The following is a 19,790-nucleotide window of genomic DNA, read 5'->3' on the forward strand; positions in this document are numbered from 1 at the left end:
CTGGCCACACCACTCAGTTTGAAGCAAAACACACTTCATTCTTATTCCTAGTTAAAATGCAAATAAAAAGAAAGAATTGGTGCAACTTTAACACTATCGATAAACTTCACAGAACAATTAGATTATTTCACCACTAAACAGCAAATGTTCCAATACAGTAACATCCCATAAACATACTCTTAGCAAAGGCAAATTCAGTAAAATAAGTAGTCTCATACATGATTCGAACAGCTGAGAGAACTCCAGCAATTTGCTGTGGTCAAGAGAGATCTAACAGCTTCCACAGCCAACTTCAAACCCCGACAACTACTGAAAGTTAAACTAAAACCCTTGCTCTATGGGAGTATAATTCCAACCATTCATACTGCTTCTGTTGTTCCAACAATTAAAAAAAAACCTTCATGGCCCCTCAAACTGTTTACATTACTGACTTGGATGAGACAGCTCATTACTTATGGCTCAAAATCTCTCGGGGGTAAAAAAAAAGGAACAAAACACATCTCTCAAAGCCATAGCATCATCACACCCATCTATACATGTAACTCATGTTCCTCCTCCCTCGGGCTATCTTTGCAATTTGTTTCTGCATGCTTTCAATTACTTTCCGAAGCATTGCCTCCAAAATTGGGCAAAACTAAACTGAAGTCAAAGCAACGTTTTATGAATATTCAAGATTAGCTGTTTTTATACTCTACCTTTCTACAAAAGGATCCTGGGTGTCTTTTTAACCACTTCACAACTTGACTTAACTGTTTGAATCAAAATACACACACCTGAAGGCACCGATATCACAAGACTTTTATCCTTTGTTCTTCCAACCAAGTTTTACGACTTCATATTTTTCCCAGATTAAATTTCACCTACCCAGCATCCAGTCATTCCACCAGCCACCTGATGTCAACCAATATTCTCATCATAGTCCATACGGGGTCAGTTCATTCAGTTGGCTAGGTGGCTACCTTTCAATGCAGACTGATGCCAATAGCATGGGTTCAATCCCCTTGGGTGAGGTTACCATGAAGGACTCTGCTTCTCAACCTCTCCCCTTGCTCAAAGCTTGGCAACTCTCAGATTAAGTCAAGTACCAGCTGTCGCTAATGAGGGGATAGCCCTCCAGTTGAGTTTTTACTTCCAAGTTGAGTCATTCAAATTTGACACACAAGAGCCAAGACTTGCTGAACAAGGGTCAAAGCTAGTTCTGTTAAGCACAGTGGATGCTTTTGAGATTATGCTTTGGGAATGCTCATGAAAAGAGAGAAACTCCCTGTTCAGAATATTTTTTGCGCAAGAACAAATTGGGTCTCAGAGTGGTCCACAAGGCCAGCCTTGCCAAAAAGGGGAAAAAAAATTGCAAGGATTTAAGTAAGGCCTCACAGCTATCAGTCTAATCTCTGCAGCAACCATTGCTTCCTCAAAGTCTGCAAGCCCATAATCTTCTCTCACAACCTTACCTGGCACTGCTACGCATGGCTTAGGAAACAGCGATCAAAATTTTATTTATTTTGTATACAATGAGACATCTAATGAATTGACCACACCCAAGTCTTACCCAATGTTCTTACAATGATATATCCCTGTTAGGATACAAGGAATGACTGGGAGGTGGAGAGAATGTTAGATGACTGGCGAAATTGAGGTTTTGGTTAAGAAAAAGAAGGAAGCATGTGCCAGGTATAGACAGCAGAGATCGAGTCAATCCTTAGAAGAGTATAACAGCAGCAGGAGTATACCTAAGAGAGAAATCAGGAGGGCAAAAGGGGGACATGAGATAGCTTTGGCAAATAGGGTTAAGAAGAATCCAAAGGGATTTTACAAATACATTAAAGACAAAAGGCTAACTAGGGAAAACTTGCCCCTCAAAGATCAGCAAGACAGAATGTACGGAGCCGCAGGAGATGGGGGAGATACTAAACGAGTATTTTGCATCAATGTTTACTGTGGAAAAGGACATGGAAGGTATAGAATGTGACTAAATTAATGTGGGCAATTTTCAAGATGTCACCATCTCAGAGGTGGTGGCCCTGGATGTCTTGAAACACCAAAGTAGATAAATTCCCAGGATCTGATCATATGTACCCTAGAACTCTGTGGCAAGCGAGGGAAGTGATTGCTGGGTCCTTTGCGCAGATATTTATATCAGGTCACACATGAGATGCCACTAGACTGGAGAACTGGCTAACGTGGTGCCACTATTTAAGACACTAAGGAAAAGCCAGGGAACTCTAGACCGATGAGTTTGACATTGGTGGTTCGCAACTTTTTGGGGGGGGAATCCGGAGGGACAGGATTCTCACATATTTTGGAAGGCATGGACTAATCAGGAACAGTCAGCATACCTTTGTGCATGGGAAATCACTTCCCACGAACTCGATTGTTACTTTTTCAAAAAAAAACTCAGGATTGGGGAGGGCGAAGCAATAGACATGATCTGTATGAACTTCAGTAAGCTGTTTGACAAGATTCCTCTGGTAGACTGTCAGGCAAGGTTCGATCTCATGGAATACAGGGAGAATGAGCCATCTGGATACAGAACTGTCTCGAAGGTAGAAGACACTAGGATGGTGGTGGAGGGTTGCTTTTCAGACTGGAGGCCTGTGGCCAGTGGTGTGCCACAAGGATTGGTGCTGGGTCCATTGGTTTTTGTCATATTAAATTTGCAGATGACACCAAAATTAGATGTGAAGTGGACAGTGAAGAAGATTATCTCAGATTACAACAGGATTTGATCAGATGGGCCAATGGGCTGAGTGGCAGATGGAGTTTAATTTAGGTAAATGTGAGGTGCTGCATTTCGGAAAAGCAATTTACAGCAATTTACACTCAATGGTAAGGTCCTAGGGAGTGTTGCTGAACAAAGACCTTGGAGTGCAGGTTCATAGTTCCTTGAAAGTAGAGTTGCAGGTAGATAGGATCGTGAAGGCAGCGTTTGGTATGTTTTCCTTTTGTTGGTCAGAGCACCGAATATAGGAGTTGTGAGGTCATGTTGCGGCTGTGCAGGACATTGGTTAGGCCACCGTTGGAATATTTCATGCAATTCTGGTCTCCTTCCTATTGGAAAGACGTTGTGAAACATGGAAGGGTTCAGAACAGATTTACAAGAATGTTTAGGGCTGGAGGATTTGAGCTATATGGAGAGGCTGAATAGACTGGGACTGTTTTCCCTGGAGCATCAAAGTCTTATAGAGGTTTATAAAATCATGAAAGGCATGGATAGGATAAATAAACAAGTTCTTTACGCTAGGATGGGGGAGACCAGAACTAGAGGGCATAGCTTTAGGGTGAGAGGGGAAAAGATATAAAAAGGGACCTATAGGACAACTTTTTCAGAGGGTGGTGTGCGGGGGGAATGAGCTGCCAGAGGAAGTGGTGGAGGCTGGTATAACTGCAACATTTAAGGGGCATAAGAATAGGAAGCATTTAGGAGGGATATGGGCCAAGTGCTGTCAAATGGGATGGTTCGGTTAGGATATCTGGTCGGTATGGAAGAGTTGGACCAAGAGTTGTTTCCATGCTGTACATCTCTACGACTATAGCTGATATTGGAGGAAATTGTTGCCAACACCTATAACCAGACAGTACAGAGAGTTCATCACTTAAAGACAGAAATCTGCATTAAAAGAGTGTCCTTTTTACACTTGTTCAATTTTACTCTATTGACAACTTTTAAAAATACAAAGCAAACATAACACTTCTCAGAGACTGAAATCGACTTGGGATTCCGAACAGATTTAAGTTGTCTTAATTAAGCCTATTTGGAAATCACAATCAAATTGTAAACCACTTGTACTGCAACACAGCTTGCACCTGTGAAATAAATTTCCAACTTTGGCAGCATATAATGAAAGCATTTACCAAGTCAGAACAGTCATAGCCAAACTTTATTGCGAGTTTCCAAAAATTATGTCTAGTTTAAGCTAGCTGTCTGGTATAGTCCTATGGTGCACATGCAGAGGTTTCCAGCAGGGTTTGCAGGATAATGATCCGACATGATAAACCTGAAATGATTATTATTTGCCACGCTAAATCAACATTGACCAATATTACTCCACGTGATATTTTCAGAAAATGGTTTTGGAAATTTTTGCTGTTGTTTTAGATCATAGGTAGTGTTCTCAGTGACAAACTTTGACATTTTAATTTCTTCAAAATTATATTCCGAGTCAAGTTTTTAAAAATATTTGAACATGTCTGGGATTCTACATTGGCAGGTTGTTAACTAGAACCGCAGCCTGGACTGCTTAATAATGTGCAGGTCAAATGTGAATCTACCGTTCTTGTAAAATGATTCAAATGTTTCATCTTGGAGAGGAGTGGTTGGAATTTTGCAATCATTGATGAGAGACCTTCATTAAATTTACACTTGCTCACAGATTTCCAATTACTAAGTAATTAAATGACTCAATTAAAAGTATGTTTCACAGACGTTCAGGTAATTGCATATGTAAATTTCAACAGGGAACTAAGGAATTTGAGTTACCTTACTCTACCAAAAACCACACCCAGCCTGGAGACTTCTAATTAAAACATATGGAACATAAGATAGGCAACTGTTAATACAGCAAAGTTGGGGCTTGTCCATTCCAAGTATTCCCAAAATTTTAAACAGCTTGATAAAGTTCAATTATGCCAAACAACCTCTTGGTTATTGAAAATTAACTTTTATGACTGCAATGTCTCATGCCCTTAAATTTCAGACAGAGATGTACAGCATGGAAACAGACCCTTCAGTCCAACTCGTCCATGCAGATATCTCAACCCAACCCACCTGCCAGCACCCGGCCCATATCCCTTCAAACCCTTCCTATTCATATACCCATCCAAATGCCTCTTAAATGTTGCAATTGTACCAGCCTCCACCACTTCCTCTGGCAGCTCATTCTATACACGTATCACCCTCTGCGTGAAAAAGTTGCACCTTGAGTCTCTTTTATATCTTTCCCCTCTCAACCTAAACCTATGCCCTCTAGTTCTGGACTCCCTGACCCCAGGGAAAAGACTTGGTCTATTTCCCAGGGATTTAAACATTTAAAGGCAACCATTTTATCTCTAAAGTTTATCAGTCCTATTTCTTTCACTTTGAGCAAGTTTTAGCTCTGCTTATAAATCCTCTCGAGATGGTGGTACAATTTCTATTAACTTCAGTCAGAAACCCTGCAGAAAATCTGTGAACAATTGCAAGTTTAATGAAGGTCTCGCATGAATGACTGCAAAAAGTGAAACATGAGACTCATTTTACATTAACAGCAGGTTCACATTTGACCTGCACATTTTTAAACAGTTCAGATTGCAATTCTTATTAACAACCTGCCAACATACAATACAGAATCCCAGACACTATTATATTTAATATATTTAACAACTGGATTCAAAATATAAATTTTGAAGAAATTCAAGTGTCAAAGTTTGCCACTAAAAACACTACCTCTGTTCTAGAATAATAACAAAACTGTCCAATACCATTTTCTGAAAAGATCACACAAAGTAATATTGGTCTATGCTGATTTAGCTGGGAGAATCACCATCATTCAGAGTTTTCACATCTGATCACTGCCCAGCAACTTATGCCAGATATCCCTGCATTTGCATCATACAATACAAGACAGCTACATCTTGGAACTAGACACAATTCTGGGAAACTCAATGACATTTGATTGATATCCAACACTGTCTGCTAGAACTACACCTAGCTGGATATCAGGTACGGGGAGAATCATCATTGGACAAAACAAACATAAAACACTCAAAAGCAGGTAAGGCAACATGTGTGTCGACAAAATAACCTTAACATTTCTGATCAATGACCTTTCATTACAAGGTTTACGTGGCAGTCTTCCCATACTTACAAACAAAGTCTACTATGAATAATGGTTAGAAAAATGGCTATGACTGATCAGTAAGGGTGCACCTGACAACCACAATCACATCTAGACGTGGAGCTGCTGGGTCCTTAAAAAGAGAGAAGAAAATAGGAACTTTTTGGCCAAATTAAGAGCAAGGAATTAAGAGCACAACCAACGGTTGAAAATCACTGGTTTATGTTGCAGTACAACATCTAGCCACCTATAAGCAGACTTATCAGAATGTCTAATTCCTTGCGACTCCAATTGCCGTGAAATAGGAGTTGGAAAACTAAGCATTTGGCTAAGACTCTTGCAATTCCAGCTATTAGGGCCATTCTGACCTCTGGCAAAAGCCCCTGACTGATCAAATGAATGGTGTGATTATGGTGGCCTGCAATCTCCAAAGGTCAATGGTTTTCATTATTAGTGTGATCTGCCCAAAAAAAACAAAAAGCTAATCACAGCTTTGCATCACTGTTAGACAGGATCTGTTAGCTCAAATGGTTGGATGGCTGGTTTGCAATGTAGAATGTTGCCAACAGCATGTGTTCAATTCCTGTACTGGCTGATATTACCAGGAAAAAGAAACACACCTTCTCATCCTGTTCTCCAACCTGAGGGGTGCTGGCCCTGCAGGGTAAATCAAGAGTTTGTGTTCTAATGAGAAGCTGCCACATTATCCAGTAGGACTATGACGACTTCACATTTAGGCAAAATAAACCTATGGATTGGAGTAATCTTATGGAAGCATTGTAAATAATTAGTTAATTTAAAATAAAAACTGCATCATATTCTATAATTTGAACAGTTCAAATCCTAAGGCCACCATGTTCAGCTTTTAAAATTTTAAACACATAGTACACTTCCATTAGAAAAATGGAAGCATGAACAGCAAATAGGTTATGACTCACCAGGGTAGCACTGGAAACAAAGCTTCTGGAGTTGTTACAAAAATTGAAAATTTTCAAAAATACTTAGTTTCCAACTTGACTCAACTTTCAAACATAGGTCACAAACAGAAGCCAGATTTCTATACTTGTATTAAAGATTAATTCTTGTTCGGTAATCAGATTTTAGTCACAGATAAACAATTATTAACTATTGCCATCTAACTCTAATTAAAACTCTACACCCTTTACAAACCCTCTCCCCTGTATACTCAGATTAAAATAGGTTATGGACAGAGGGGAAAGATATTCTGGTAGTCTTTGTTACCAGGTACTGTTTTGAAATTATTTTTATGACTGCTGACCAATGTAGTACTTCAGTTACCTTGCTCCAAATGCTTCCACTGGCTCATGAGAGATTATTGTAACTAGTTCCCTGATAAAAAGTCTCTGACTTACCAGTTAAATCAGAGCATTTAACGACTGTGGCAAGAACGACAAACTCATTTTCTTCAGGTTTATATAGAGTTTTGACAACAGAGAACATGGCCACTACTCCAGAGCAAGGCAAATGAACACCCCTCAACAAGCTGTTCAATCACCTAATAACCAAATCACGGTTGTTGTCAGGCAAAAAGATCTCGTTCACTAAATAACAGACAAATCAACTTCTTGTTACAAGCAAAAGCTACATCAGTACATCCCCTCAGCTTCAAATCATTTGCAATTTAGAATGCAATTACTGCTTGTTCAAGCTTTTTATTAATAGGATGCTTGAAATAAGTGTAACATTATTTGCTTTCAAAGTTACAGCAAAACCTTGCAAACAGATTTTATTTAAAAACAGCTCTCATTTCAGTGCCTTTTTTTAAAAAAAAATTAAAACCATGCTTTCTACAAACATTAAGTATAAATACTGGTTCAAATGATCATTCACATCACAGTCAGGATGTTCTTGGGAGGTGGAGGGTTGCTTTTCAGATTGGATGTCTATGACCAGAAGTTTGCCCACTGCTTTTCGTCACATATATAAATGATTTGAATGCAAACGTAGGGGGTATGGGTAGCAAGTTTGCACAGGACACCAGAATTGGAGGTGTAGTGGACAGCTTACCTCACAGTGCAACAGGATCTTGACATGATGGGCCAATGGGCTGAGGAATGGCAGATGGAGTTTAATTTAGATAAATGTAAGGTGATGCATTTTAGAAAGGCAAAACAGGGCAGGACTTATATCCTTAATGTTAAGGTCCGAGGGAGCATTGCTGAAAAAAGAGAGAGACACTTTGGCATGCAGGTTCATAGTTCCTTGAAAGTAGAGTCACAGGTAGATAGGATAGTGAAGGCAGCTTTTGAGAGGCTTTCCTTTGTTGGTCAGAGCATTGAGTTGGTAAGTCATGCAGCAGCTGTACAGAACATTGGATTGGGGAACTGTTGGAATGCTGCAGGTAGTCTTCCTGCTATAAGGAGGATGTCGTGAACCATGAAAGGTTTCAGCAACGATTTACAATCCTGGCAACATCATTTAAGAAGGATTTCAGCAATAGGGAGAGGCTAAATAGGCAAGGGCTAGTTTCCCTGGAGGGTTGGAGGTGGAGGGGTACCTCTATTGGAGGTTTATAAAATCATGAGGGAAAGAGACAAGGTCTTATCCCTGTGATGGGGAGTCCAAAAGGGTTTAAAGTGAGAGGAGAAAGATCTAAAAAGGATCTGAGGGACAACTTTTTCAGAGAGGGTGGTGCATATGGAATGAGCTGCCAGAAGTGGAGGAGCCTGATTCAATTACAACATTTAAAAGGCATCTGGGTGGGTACATGAATAGAAAGGGTTGAAGCGATATGAGCCAAATGCTGGCAAATGGGACTAGATTATTTAGGATATTGGCAAGGACGAGTCTGCTGCCATGCAGTACAACTCTGACGATGTGCAATTGGTAACACTCACTAGGAATGACAACAGCAATTAAATCAATTCTGAGAACAAGGTATATGTAGTTAACATAGCATTAAACACCACAAAATAGCAATGTTTGAGTTATGAGCACTGGCTCCTGGATAATTACCAAGTAAACTGGTACAGCTGTTACTCCAAAGGTCCAACATTTAGAATATATCAATCATTAAAGCCATTCCTGTAAGTGGTTTGTTAATTCTCTATAAAAAAATTAATTCTGATTATGGAATCTAGTTTCTGGTCATGAACAAAAGAGGCAGAGCAACAATTTATAACAGGAGTTCACTCAAGGTTTGTTGTACAATTATAAATGTCACCTGTAACCCTTCTGTTGGCATTTCACTTCCTAAACACCACTGTATAGTTGATTCACAAGATCAGACTTCAAGACAGTCAAACTTCGCAAGGTGGCCAATTAGTACAGATTCATTGTACTTGAAAGTGAAGTACTTATTAAATAATACGTAATGTTTTGAAAGGAAGCCACTGGTGGAAGCATGGATTCTCAATTGATGTAACCAAATTGCTGACTTCTAGGAAGGGCACTGCAGTCACTCATGAGCTAGTGAAATGGCAATGAAGAAATTGCTAAGTGCAGTTTTAGTAAGTGCAATTAAGTATTTTAAAATGTACATTCAAAAGATGAGCACTGAGATAATGATAGAAATGAAACATTAATATTTCTGTGCATGAACAAGTCGGTTTTGGGTGTGTAGATCAGTACATGAGACTTCATAGAATGCTTCTTCCTTAGTGTGGAAGTAGGCCATTCAGCCCATTGAGTCCACAACCCCCTGAACAGCATCAGACTCGGACCCAACTCATCTCTGTAAGCCAGCATTCCCCATGGCTAATCCATCTGGCCTGCACATCCTGGATACTATGAAGAATTTGGTATGGCCAATGAGGAATCTCATGCAGACATGGGGAGAATGTGCACAGTACATCGGAAAGTTTCTAACAAAACTATATGCATTTATGGCTTAAATCTTATTCGCTCCCCCACCAGAGTCCATAGTTGCCAAGTGAGTGTGTTGACTTTTACAAAAAAAAAGCCACAAGTTTTATTCTGTGACTTATGGGTTTTTGTTAAAAAGAAATTTATATCCTAAACCAACTACTTCGAGAAAATGCACAACAGCCAATGCCTGTGAAAAAAAAATTACACTCAATTCCATTTGCACTTAAGTCAGGAGGTGCACTGAAATCACAAGAATCTCACGACACCTAATGAAAGAAGGAAGGAGTTAAGGCAATGTGGGACCACCATATACTTGGGATGAGAAGATCTTTCCAAACACAACATAAACTAGTTGAGATGAATAGCCTGGTTCTTTGCGGCAGTCTTTGTGGATACAGCCAATGACAAAGATTTTATGGGCATGACCAATTGAAAAGTTCAATTAAACAATACCCGTGTCTCCAAATCACAATTAAACAATACACAGCCTTTTCTAAGGTAAAGGCTTCAAGGAACATGGAGCAAAGCACAAACAGCCATGATTGACGTGAACAACTGAACAGGCTTTAAGTACCTAAATGGCCGATTTCCCTCGCACACAACCGTTTGTGGTGCAATAGTAGAGTCCCTACCTCTGGGCCAGAAGGCCTGGATTCAAGTCCCCTGTGCTGCAGAGGTGCATCATAACAGGTCTGAACAGGCTGATCAGCAAATTATCACAGATGACTTTTTTTGTCATTACAGGTTAAAGTCTTCAGTTTCAAAAAAAGTTTGAGAAACTGCTCACAAAAACTATCTTGTAAGGAAGGTTTAATTAAATAAAGAACAGGTTTCATCAATATTAGTACGAGTTGGATCAGATGCCATTCCCCCATATTTGAAAGCTAACACCCACAAGACTTGGCAAATACATAGTCCATTATATAATGTCAACTAGAAGAAAAAAAATATAATTGACAATTACATGGTAAAAATAAACTTAAGTTAAAAAAAACTTCTATGATTTCACAATGTAAAATAAGCCAAGCATGGGATAATGATTCAAAATTTGACAATTAACCAAACATTGGATAATTGCCAAAATACGTCAACATCTCAAAACAGATGCACATCAGCTTGCAAGCTCACAAAAAGTTCTTAACAAAATGCAGTTAGTATTTCAGCTGCAATATTCTAACTTGACTTCACAACAGTCAGTCACTTCCCCTCCAGAACAGTCAACAAAAACTTGTAGCTCTTAGCCAAACATGAAATTCTGATACTCACACTTATACCAATTCAACAAAATGGATAACTTTACTCCATCCTTTCTCTAATCAAGAAATTTTCACATGAGCCATGATATAAAAAGGATATGTAAATAAAAGATGAATAGACAGTGACATGAAAACAAGAATTTTCATCTACAAATACATGAACCAGTAGGATCATGATGCCTTGTAGGGAATAACATTAATGTTAATGGAAAGAATTTAAACACGAAAGATAATTGCAAGTGTTTAACTGTATGCTACTAAAAAGGATCCTGAACCCGTTATTTATTGCAACCTTGATAGGGAGATGAAAACAGGAATAGAAAAACTAAGACCTAAATTTTCAAGAAAGATGTTTCAGCAAAAAGATGTTTAGATATATTATAGCAAAATTTAAATAACTTTCTGGGGCTCATCCATTTTTCTGATAGTTTTTTTCTCCTGTTCTACTTACCTCTTCAAGACTTTGGTCGTGGTGAGAGTTGGCAGCCTGCACTTGTGGTGCATGAGAGTTTGGGTTCCCAGTGACCTCTGCTTTGTCGAGGCAGTCTGAGCGCAGACTGTGGCTGCTGATGCAGAGGGGAGTTTGGGATTCTGTCAGCATCTGCTTCCTCTGCAGATTCATGGAAGCGGTGGCAGAGCACGTTTGGCCCCAATACGAGATCAAGCTGCATCAGCAAAGCGGGCCCAAAGCCGACGCATGGCAGAAATAGAGCTGAGTGTAGCTTGAAGCAATACCCAACAGCATCAGTGACATCTGCACTGGTGAGGCCCAGCAAGGAATCAGTGGAGGCGAGATGGCACCAAAGAGTAGTGACTTTCATTCCTGCAGCAGTGATGCAGCAAAGACAACGTAAAGCCTGATCACCAGGCCCATGATTGATCACTTACAAGGAGGACTGTAAAGTTGGACACTTACTTTATTTCTTCATTTCTCAGGCTTTAGACGTTTTGGTTTATTTTTCTGTGTTTTAAAGATAGCTCTGGAAGATGGTGACATTGTACAAACTTTTCACTATTTAGTAACACGATACATGCGACAATAAATCAAATATTAATAAGTTTTTAACAAACCAGTTACAAAATAAAAAAAATTTACATTTTTTGAATATATGAACAGGAATACCAAAACAAAATATGGTTGCAGTAAAGTTTTGTAATTTTCATTGAATCTCGATGACAAAGCAAAGTGGTAGTTTCTCATTTCAACTGTGTTCATCGTTTTCAATCCTTAGCCTTAGTTTAGCTGGGACAAACATTAGAGTTACAGTTACAGTTTAAATGCATTACATTCCACATTCAGCCCAACCTGCTGTACAAGGAGTCAAACCACAATGAGAGAGGTACCAAGACAGAAAATCTGTCATTTTATGTTATAATGGACACAATCTTCTCAATGGAATTTTCCAACAGCTCTTCCAAATGAGACTCTTGTCTACATCAAGGTTTATTCACAATGAGTAACTTTGTCTGTGTAGAAATGATGTCGGGTGTCTAAATCTATCCTAGCCCAATCAAATTCAGCTTCTTTGACAGAAAGCGTTGAACTTACTCAGTGTCCTTTGCTGAAGTTATTTTGCAAAACAAATAGGAAGCAATTTTTTTCCCCTCAGTTAAGTATATTGGTGAGAAAAGTTCAGTCAAATGACTAACACTGAAGCATGCTTTTAGGCCGGGGGGGGGGGGGGGGGGGGGGGGGGGGGAAAGAGTGATGGACAGGTCCAGAGGGTGGTGCTGAGTTAGAGGCTTGGGACAGGAATAAAATGGGAGATGGGATAAATGAAATCCACATTTATCCTGTGTAGTTGCAGGGTCACAAGGTGAAATATGAGACATTACCACCCAACACCTGGAGGAAGAAAGGTTTGGCAGTGGAGAAGGCACAGGACGTGTATGTCCTTGGTGGATGGGAGGGGGAGTTGGAATTGTTCAACCACAGATGGTGGGGTTGGTGGGTGCAGACGTCCCAGAGATGTTCTCTGAAACATCTGCAGGAAGACATTCCATTTCCATGATGTAGAGGAGGCCACGCTGGGTGCAACAGGATGCAGTAGACAACATTGGTAGAGGTACAGGTAAGTTTCTGACTAATGTGGAAGGGTCCTTTGGGGTCTTGGACGGAGGTGAAGGGAGTGGTGTGGGTGCAGGTTTTGCACTTCGTGTGGTGGCAGGCAAAGGTACCAGGAGTGAGGTGTGGGCTGTGGACCTGATGAGGGAGTCGTGGTGGGAATGGTCTTTGCAGAGCTTTGATAGGGGTGGGGAGGAAAATATATCTCGGATAGTGGGGTCCGTTTGGAGGTGGTGGAAGTGGCAGAGGAAGATGCGTTGTATACGGAGGTCGGTGGGGTAGAAGGTGAGGACCGGGGGGTCGGTCCTTGTTATGTTGGGAGTGGGGTAGTGGTGGTGGGTGAAGTGGAGGAGGGCGCTGGAAGACATCGTCAAACATGTGGGAAAGGACATGGCGATTGTGGAAGGAGGCCACAAGGGACTTTGAGGTGAAATTGGTCATCCTGGGAACAGATGCGGCTGAGGCGAAGGTGTTGAGAATAAGGATGGCATTTTTACAAGAGGTAGGATGGGAGGAGGTGGGCTTGTAGTATATAACTGCGGTTCGTCAGTGACAGAGAAGTCAAGGAAGGGGAGGGAGATTTCAGAGATGGTCCAGGTGAATTTCAGGTCGGGGTGGAAGGTGTTGGTAAAGTTGATGAACTGTTCAACCTCCTCGTGGGAGCACAAGGCGGCGGTGATACTGTTATCAATGTAGCGGAGGAATGGGGTGGGGGGGTGGTGTCAGTGTAACTGCGCAAGATGGACTTTTCCACAAATCCAACAAACAGGCAGGCATAGCTGGGTCACATATGGGTGCCCAAGGCTACCCCTTTGGTTTGGAGGAAGTGGGAGAACTGGAAGGAGAACTGTTGATGGTGAGGACCAGTTCAGCCAGTAGATGATAGTGTCGGTGAAAGATACTGGTTGGGACGGCGTGATAGGAAGAAATAGAGAACTTGGAGACCTTCGACATAGCGGATTGCTATGTCCAGGGACTGGATGTTCCTGATGAAGATGAGGCATTGGGGGTCAGGGAGATGGAAATCTTGGAGGCGGTGAAGGGTATGGGTGGTGTCACAAAGGTAGGTGGGGCCAAGGGGGACAGGACGGTGTCAAGAAGAAGAGGGGAGTTTGGTAGGACAGATGCAGGCTGAGACAATGGGTCAACCGTGGCAGTCGGATTTGTGCATCTTAGGAAGAAGGTAGAATCGAGCAGTGCTGGGGTTCACAGACCATCTGCTCTGTATCGGCGCCGCCTCACGCTCCCACGAGGAGGCTGAAGAGTTTATCAACTTGACCAACACCTTCCATCCAGATCTCAAATTCACCTGGACCATCTCGAAAACCTCCCTCCCCTTTCTGGACCTCTCCTTCACTGTGTCTGGCAACTGACTAACAGTCATATATACAAGCTCACTGATTCCCACAGCTCTCTAGACTGCACGTCCTCCCAGCCGACCTCCTGTAAAAACACCATTCTTCTTTCCAACTCCTTTGCCTCTGCTGCAACTGTTCTCAGGATGACCAATTCCACTTCAAAAAGTCCCAGGTGGCCTCCTTCTTCCACAATCGCAACTTCCCTTCCCACGGTTTGACGATGTCCTCCAGCGCTCTCCTCCACCTCACGCACCACCGCCCATGAACCCCATCCCTCCCAACACAATAAGGACCGAAACCCCTGGTCCTCACCTTCCACCCCACAAACCTCCACATGCTACTCACCATCCTTCGCCACTTCCACCACCTGCAAACGGACCCCACTATCAGAGATACATTTCCCTCCCCACCCCTATAAATGTTCTGAAAAGACCATTCCCACCAGGACTCCCTCACTCCTGGTACTTTTCCCTGCCATCACACGAAGTGCAAAACCTGTGCCCACATCACTCCCCTCACCTCTGTCCAAGACCCCAAGGGACCTTTCCACATTGGTAGAGGTACAGGTAAATTTCTGACTAATGTTGTCTACTGCATTCCCATTGCACCTGGTGTGGTCTCCTCTATATCGGGGAGACAGAACACCTTCTTGCAGATCGTTTCAGAGAACATCTCCGGGACGTCTGCACCCACCAACCCCACAGTCCTGTGATTGAACTCTTCAATTCCCCCTCCCACTCTGTCAAGGACATGCAGGTCCTGGGCCTCCTCCACAACCAAACCTTTACCACCCAATGCCTGGAGGAGGAATGCCACCTTTGGACCCTGCAACCACACAGGATAAGTGTGGATTTCAACAGCTTCCTCATTTCCCTCCTCCCGTATTATTCCAGTCTGAAGCCTCCAACTCGGCAGTGCCCTCCAGACCTGTCCATCACTCCCCCCTCTGAGTTATCACCTTCTCCCTCACCTTCATGCACCTTTCACTTTCTCATCTACCTTCCCCCAAACCCCAGCACCTCCCATTTACCTCTTGACATTGACCCACAAGCTCATTCCTGATGAAGGACTTATGCCCAAAAATGTCAATTCTCCTGCTCCTCAGATGCTGCCTGACCTGCTGTGCTTTTCCAGCACTATAATCTCAACTCTGATCTCCAGCATCTGCAGTGCTCGCTTTCTCCTGAAGCATGCTTCTGTTTATAATTTAAACAGATCGCTGTTTAGAGGTTATTTCTGTTTTTAGTCGCATAATGTTTGTGATTATTCAACACAAATAGCAGTAGCAAACCTGCATTACTTTGCATTTATATAGCCAGGAGGCCTGGGTTCAAGTCCTACCTGTTCATAGATGTGTACTAACATCTGATTAGAAAAAAAAATTGAAAAATCCCCAGGTGCTTCACAAATAAACTTTACAACATGCAACATAAATGGAAATTACAAGAAAATATTTTCAATATGGAAATCTCAATTTAGCTCTGAAGCATGTAGAGAAGCTCTTAATCTGACTTTAAAAAGCCATATTTACTATATCTATTTAGTCTGATCACATAACACTTGGCACTGATGCTATCTAAACTGAAAACAGTTCCATTCCCAGGCAGTAGTATAAATTCATGAGCATAAAGACTCACTTTATTGAAACCTGGATTTCAAAATCACTTAGCAACCAACCACTCAATTCAATGCAAGTCATCAGACAAAATGGAATTGAACAAAACACAGTCAACAACCAGTGTGAAATATGCTGCTGAAAAATAAAATCATAGCACAGATATAAACGGCACAGGATGTTAAAAAAACAACGTGCCCTCAAAACAGTGGAAAAATAGTCCCATTTTAGCCTCCTTTTGCATCCAAAAGTCACCCACAACTTGGTTGGGTTCTTATATACCCCCTTGTGGCTGCATAAGATGGGACACCAAAAACTTTTCTCCTTGACTACACTATATGGCATTTGTTTATTGTCTATCTTCAAAAAGAGAACAATAGTGCTTCATGTTTATGTACAGGTAAACAGGAGGACTTTTTTTTAAAAAAGAATGGTTGCATCAAAAATGATCCAGCAAAGTGGAAACAAAGAATGAAAGGTTCAAGAAATATATGATTTGGTGAAACGACATCAATGGAATATTGTTGAATTTCACACTTTTTTCTTAAAAATGCTATCAAGTGGGAATGATTTCACGAGTACCATGGTCAAATTCACTTGAAGTTTTATTCTGTGGAGTTCAAGATATCCAAACCTTGCTGTATGATGATTTGGGGTGTACAATGTAAAAACAAAAATCACAACTCCTCCATTACCTGATGAAGGAGCGACGTTCCGAAAGCTAGTGTGCTTCCAATTAAACCTGTTGGACTATAATCTGGTGGTGTGTGATTTTTAACTTTGCTGTATGATCATTTTTATACATTTTCACCCATGATCAAATCTTGAGTGGTGCAGCTTGCATTTCAGTCTAACACTTCAAGACAATCCTCAATTCAAATTCAAGGTGAGCAAAAATGGCTTCCTAGCCTGAAGCTTGTTTTTAAACAAAAGAAACTATTAGATTACATGAACACCACAGACTGGAACGTACCAAATTCAAATTAGGTTTACTTATTTCGAAGTGTTATTTAGGATTTATTGAGCCATCTGAGCTTCTGAATGCTTAACTGTTTTGCAAAACACCAACGTGTTCTAGTATCGTTCCTTCTAAAGGAATCTATCAAGCAGAGAATGGTGTACACAAATCAATAACTATGACAAGCAAAAGGGAACAATCAAAGAAAACTTCAAAGACTTCTGGTAACGCAATGTCCCAAGAGATAACTACCTCACAATCTGGATCACCCACTTGAATAAAACACACCCTTGATTTTCACAAACACTTTTTCCAAGGCTGACGTGTTAAAACTACTAACCCTGTTTCACAAAAATCATTAGCAATATTTTAAAAACAGAAAAATCCACCATATAGCCATATTGCAAATCCAAAGCACATTAAAGAAATCAATAAGGCCAAAAAACTACCGACCCGACAGGATATATAAAAACCCATAAGTTTTTCAAACTAGATCCACATACACTTCCTGTTGTTGTAGTTTTTTTTTATTTTTCTATTGCATTACCTAGCAGCTTCAGCAAAAAAAAGTAACCATGTACACTAATCAGTAATTATTTCAAAAATCGTTTGGACTCTTACAATCACTTAGTCAAGAGAAACTACTCCATTTCTGCTAACCCTATGACTAATTGTTTGAGAGAAGCTGTTTCGAAACAACAGCCCTGCCAGAAAATGGTGACGGTGAACGAGAGGGAGAGAAAAAAATTCAACTCAGCACAACACAATGAAACACAGTCAGGAAGACTCGAGGTTGAACAACTTCAAGCTCACACACAAGGGGTGGATGAAATCATAAAAAAAGGAAAAAAAGTAAAGTTAGAAAGAGAGAAAAGCCTCCTACCTTTAAACCGACTGCTATAAGATCTGTGACAATGCTGTAGGGAAGGAAAAGGGGAAAAGAGAACATGAGAAAAAAAAAAGTTAAAGCTCCAGTTACTTATACACAGTGATACAATGAAACTTAAAGTAAGAGATAGGGGGAAATGATTTACAAAACTAAAAATTGGAAGTAAATTTTCTTTTTAAAAAAAAAGGAACAGATTTTTTAGAAAGATCTGCTTAGGGCTTATGATTGCAGTATTTCCTTAAATCAAAAAAAGGTAAAAGGAGAGTACAGATGAAGCTATTCGAGTTGAGAGAACAGCAAAAGTCTCTACGCTTTGTTTTTTTGGGAGGGTGAAGACAAGTTTTTCCTGCCAACTCGGCAGCATTGTATGAACATACAAACTACAATCTGAATGAAACACGGTTCCTTGTACAAAACGAGACAGGGGGGGGCGGAAAAAAAATCCAGACAAGGCAGACATACTCGACCAGAAAATAAATGATAACTCGCAATCCACATCCTCTCGCTTCTAGTCATAAACCGCACACTTGTTTTCTAGAAGTTTTAACATATTCTCTTCCCTCTTTTGGGATCGCAAAAAATAACGTTTTCCAAACATAAAACAGTCAATGAAATATTCTCCATACGTCCACACGTAGTTTAGCCTTTACTAATAATGTGCAGAAACAAAAAAACCTGAGAAAGGGACAAAAAGCATACGCACAAAAAAATCTTTCGACAAATACTCCATAAGCTGGAGAGGAAAAAAAACAATTATCTAAATTTCAAACTCAACGAAACTGCCCTAAATCGCTGATCGATAAGAACCATCAAATGCCAGGCAAGTACAGCAACAACAAGACCGACAAAAAAAATTCATAAAGCACAGTAATCCAAAAGGAAAGGTGGCGTCGAGCCTGGGCGCCAGCCCTGAAGGGAGGGGGGGAAAAACAAAGAGAGAAAAAGGCCACCATCAACTTACCCGTCCATCGCACACACACCCCCTGAAGACAGACACTAACACGCACGAAGGAACAGACCGAGAGAGCTGAAGGATAGGTGTTGATAGCGGCGGCGACGGTTGGAGCTACCGCGAGCTTCTTCTTTTTCAAAAAGAGAGAAAAGCCGTTGACGGTCCCGTCAGAGGAAGGAGGAGGAGGCAACGCGTTCCAGCAACAGCAACTTCCCGCCGTGAATAATACCGAAATGGATCGAGGATTGTCAGCACAAGATGACGGAGTATGGTCGCGGGGGCGCGGGGGGGAGAAAGAGAGGGAGGGGTCGTTCAGGGGAAGGAAGGAGGGAGGGAGAAGCTCCTCCTTTTCGCACCGTCTCTCCTCCCTTTCTGTAACTTGCTCACAAAATGGCGGCTGGGCCTCAGCAACAAAACTACACTCCCTCCTTTCACAATCCACAAAAACAGCACCAAATATCCCACTATCCCATCCCCTATAATTGAAAACATTTCACATCATTTTACAACTCTTACCGGGAATGCGATGTTCTTTTCCTCGTTATGCCCTCGCTAGTGTTTCTGAATGTGAATTTCTATTCATTTCAGTGAAAGAGCAATAAGGTCATAACAGAAATAAATGATGTGTATTTTTATAATATAGGTCAAGAAGTACCATGACTTTTTTTCTTCTGACTCAACGTGGGATAGCCATCATGATTTATTGTGGGGGATTTTTTTCCCAGATTTGTTTCCTTAATTTTGTTTTTGACAGGATTTTAAAATCATTGCTCAGGTATATAACCACTTCTATTGATTCGATTTTCTTAGTACTTCTGATTTTAAAGGTTTATTGCAAACTGACTCAATTTTACAATATGTTGTGAAAAGTGGACAGACGAGGGGGGAAAGCCAGTCACTAAATATATAAAGTTATAAATTGAGTTCCCAGTACTTCAGCAAAACAAAAGCTTTCCCATCACCCACAAAGTTTGGGTAGAGTGATTTACAAAAGTTTTAATCTGCGGGTCACTCCTTTCAAATTCCATGCATTCTAATGTGCAATTGAGTCAAATC

The 19,790-nt window shown here is 40.9% G+C and overlaps 1 protein-coding gene across 4 annotated transcripts in view; it reads right to left on the minus strand.

Moving 5' to 3' along the window:
* Nucleotides 1-19,041, minus strand: part of ptbp3 (polypyrimidine tract binding protein 3) — a 117,909-nt gene extending 98,868 nt beyond the window's left edge. The window contains exons 1-2 of one of the 4 annotated variants that reach the window (XM_087996139.1): nt 18,744-19,041; nt 17,777-17,810 (exon numbers count right to left, since the gene is read on the minus strand). In XM_087996139.1, coding sequence (XP_087852265.1) covers nt 17,777-17,810; nt 18,744-18,751 — 42 coding nt within the window. In that variant the 5' untranslated portion in view covers nt 18,752-19,041. The remainder of the gene's footprint in view (nt 1-17,776; nt 17,811-18,743) is intronic. The other 3 variants (XM_087996143.1, XM_087996147.1, XM_087996150.1) reach the window with 3 other exon arrangements.
* Between the last annotated feature and the right edge of the window lie 749 nt (nt 19,042-19,790).

This window comes from Chiloscyllium plagiosum, unplaced genomic scaffold, assembly GCF_037043375.1.
Source record: "Chiloscyllium plagiosum isolate Xiang-an unplaced genomic scaffold, Cpla_swu_hap1 HiC_scaffold_2, whole genome shotgun sequence".
Lineage (NCBI taxonomy): Eukaryota > Metazoa > Chordata > Chondrichthyes > Orectolobiformes > Hemiscylliidae > Chiloscyllium > Chiloscyllium plagiosum.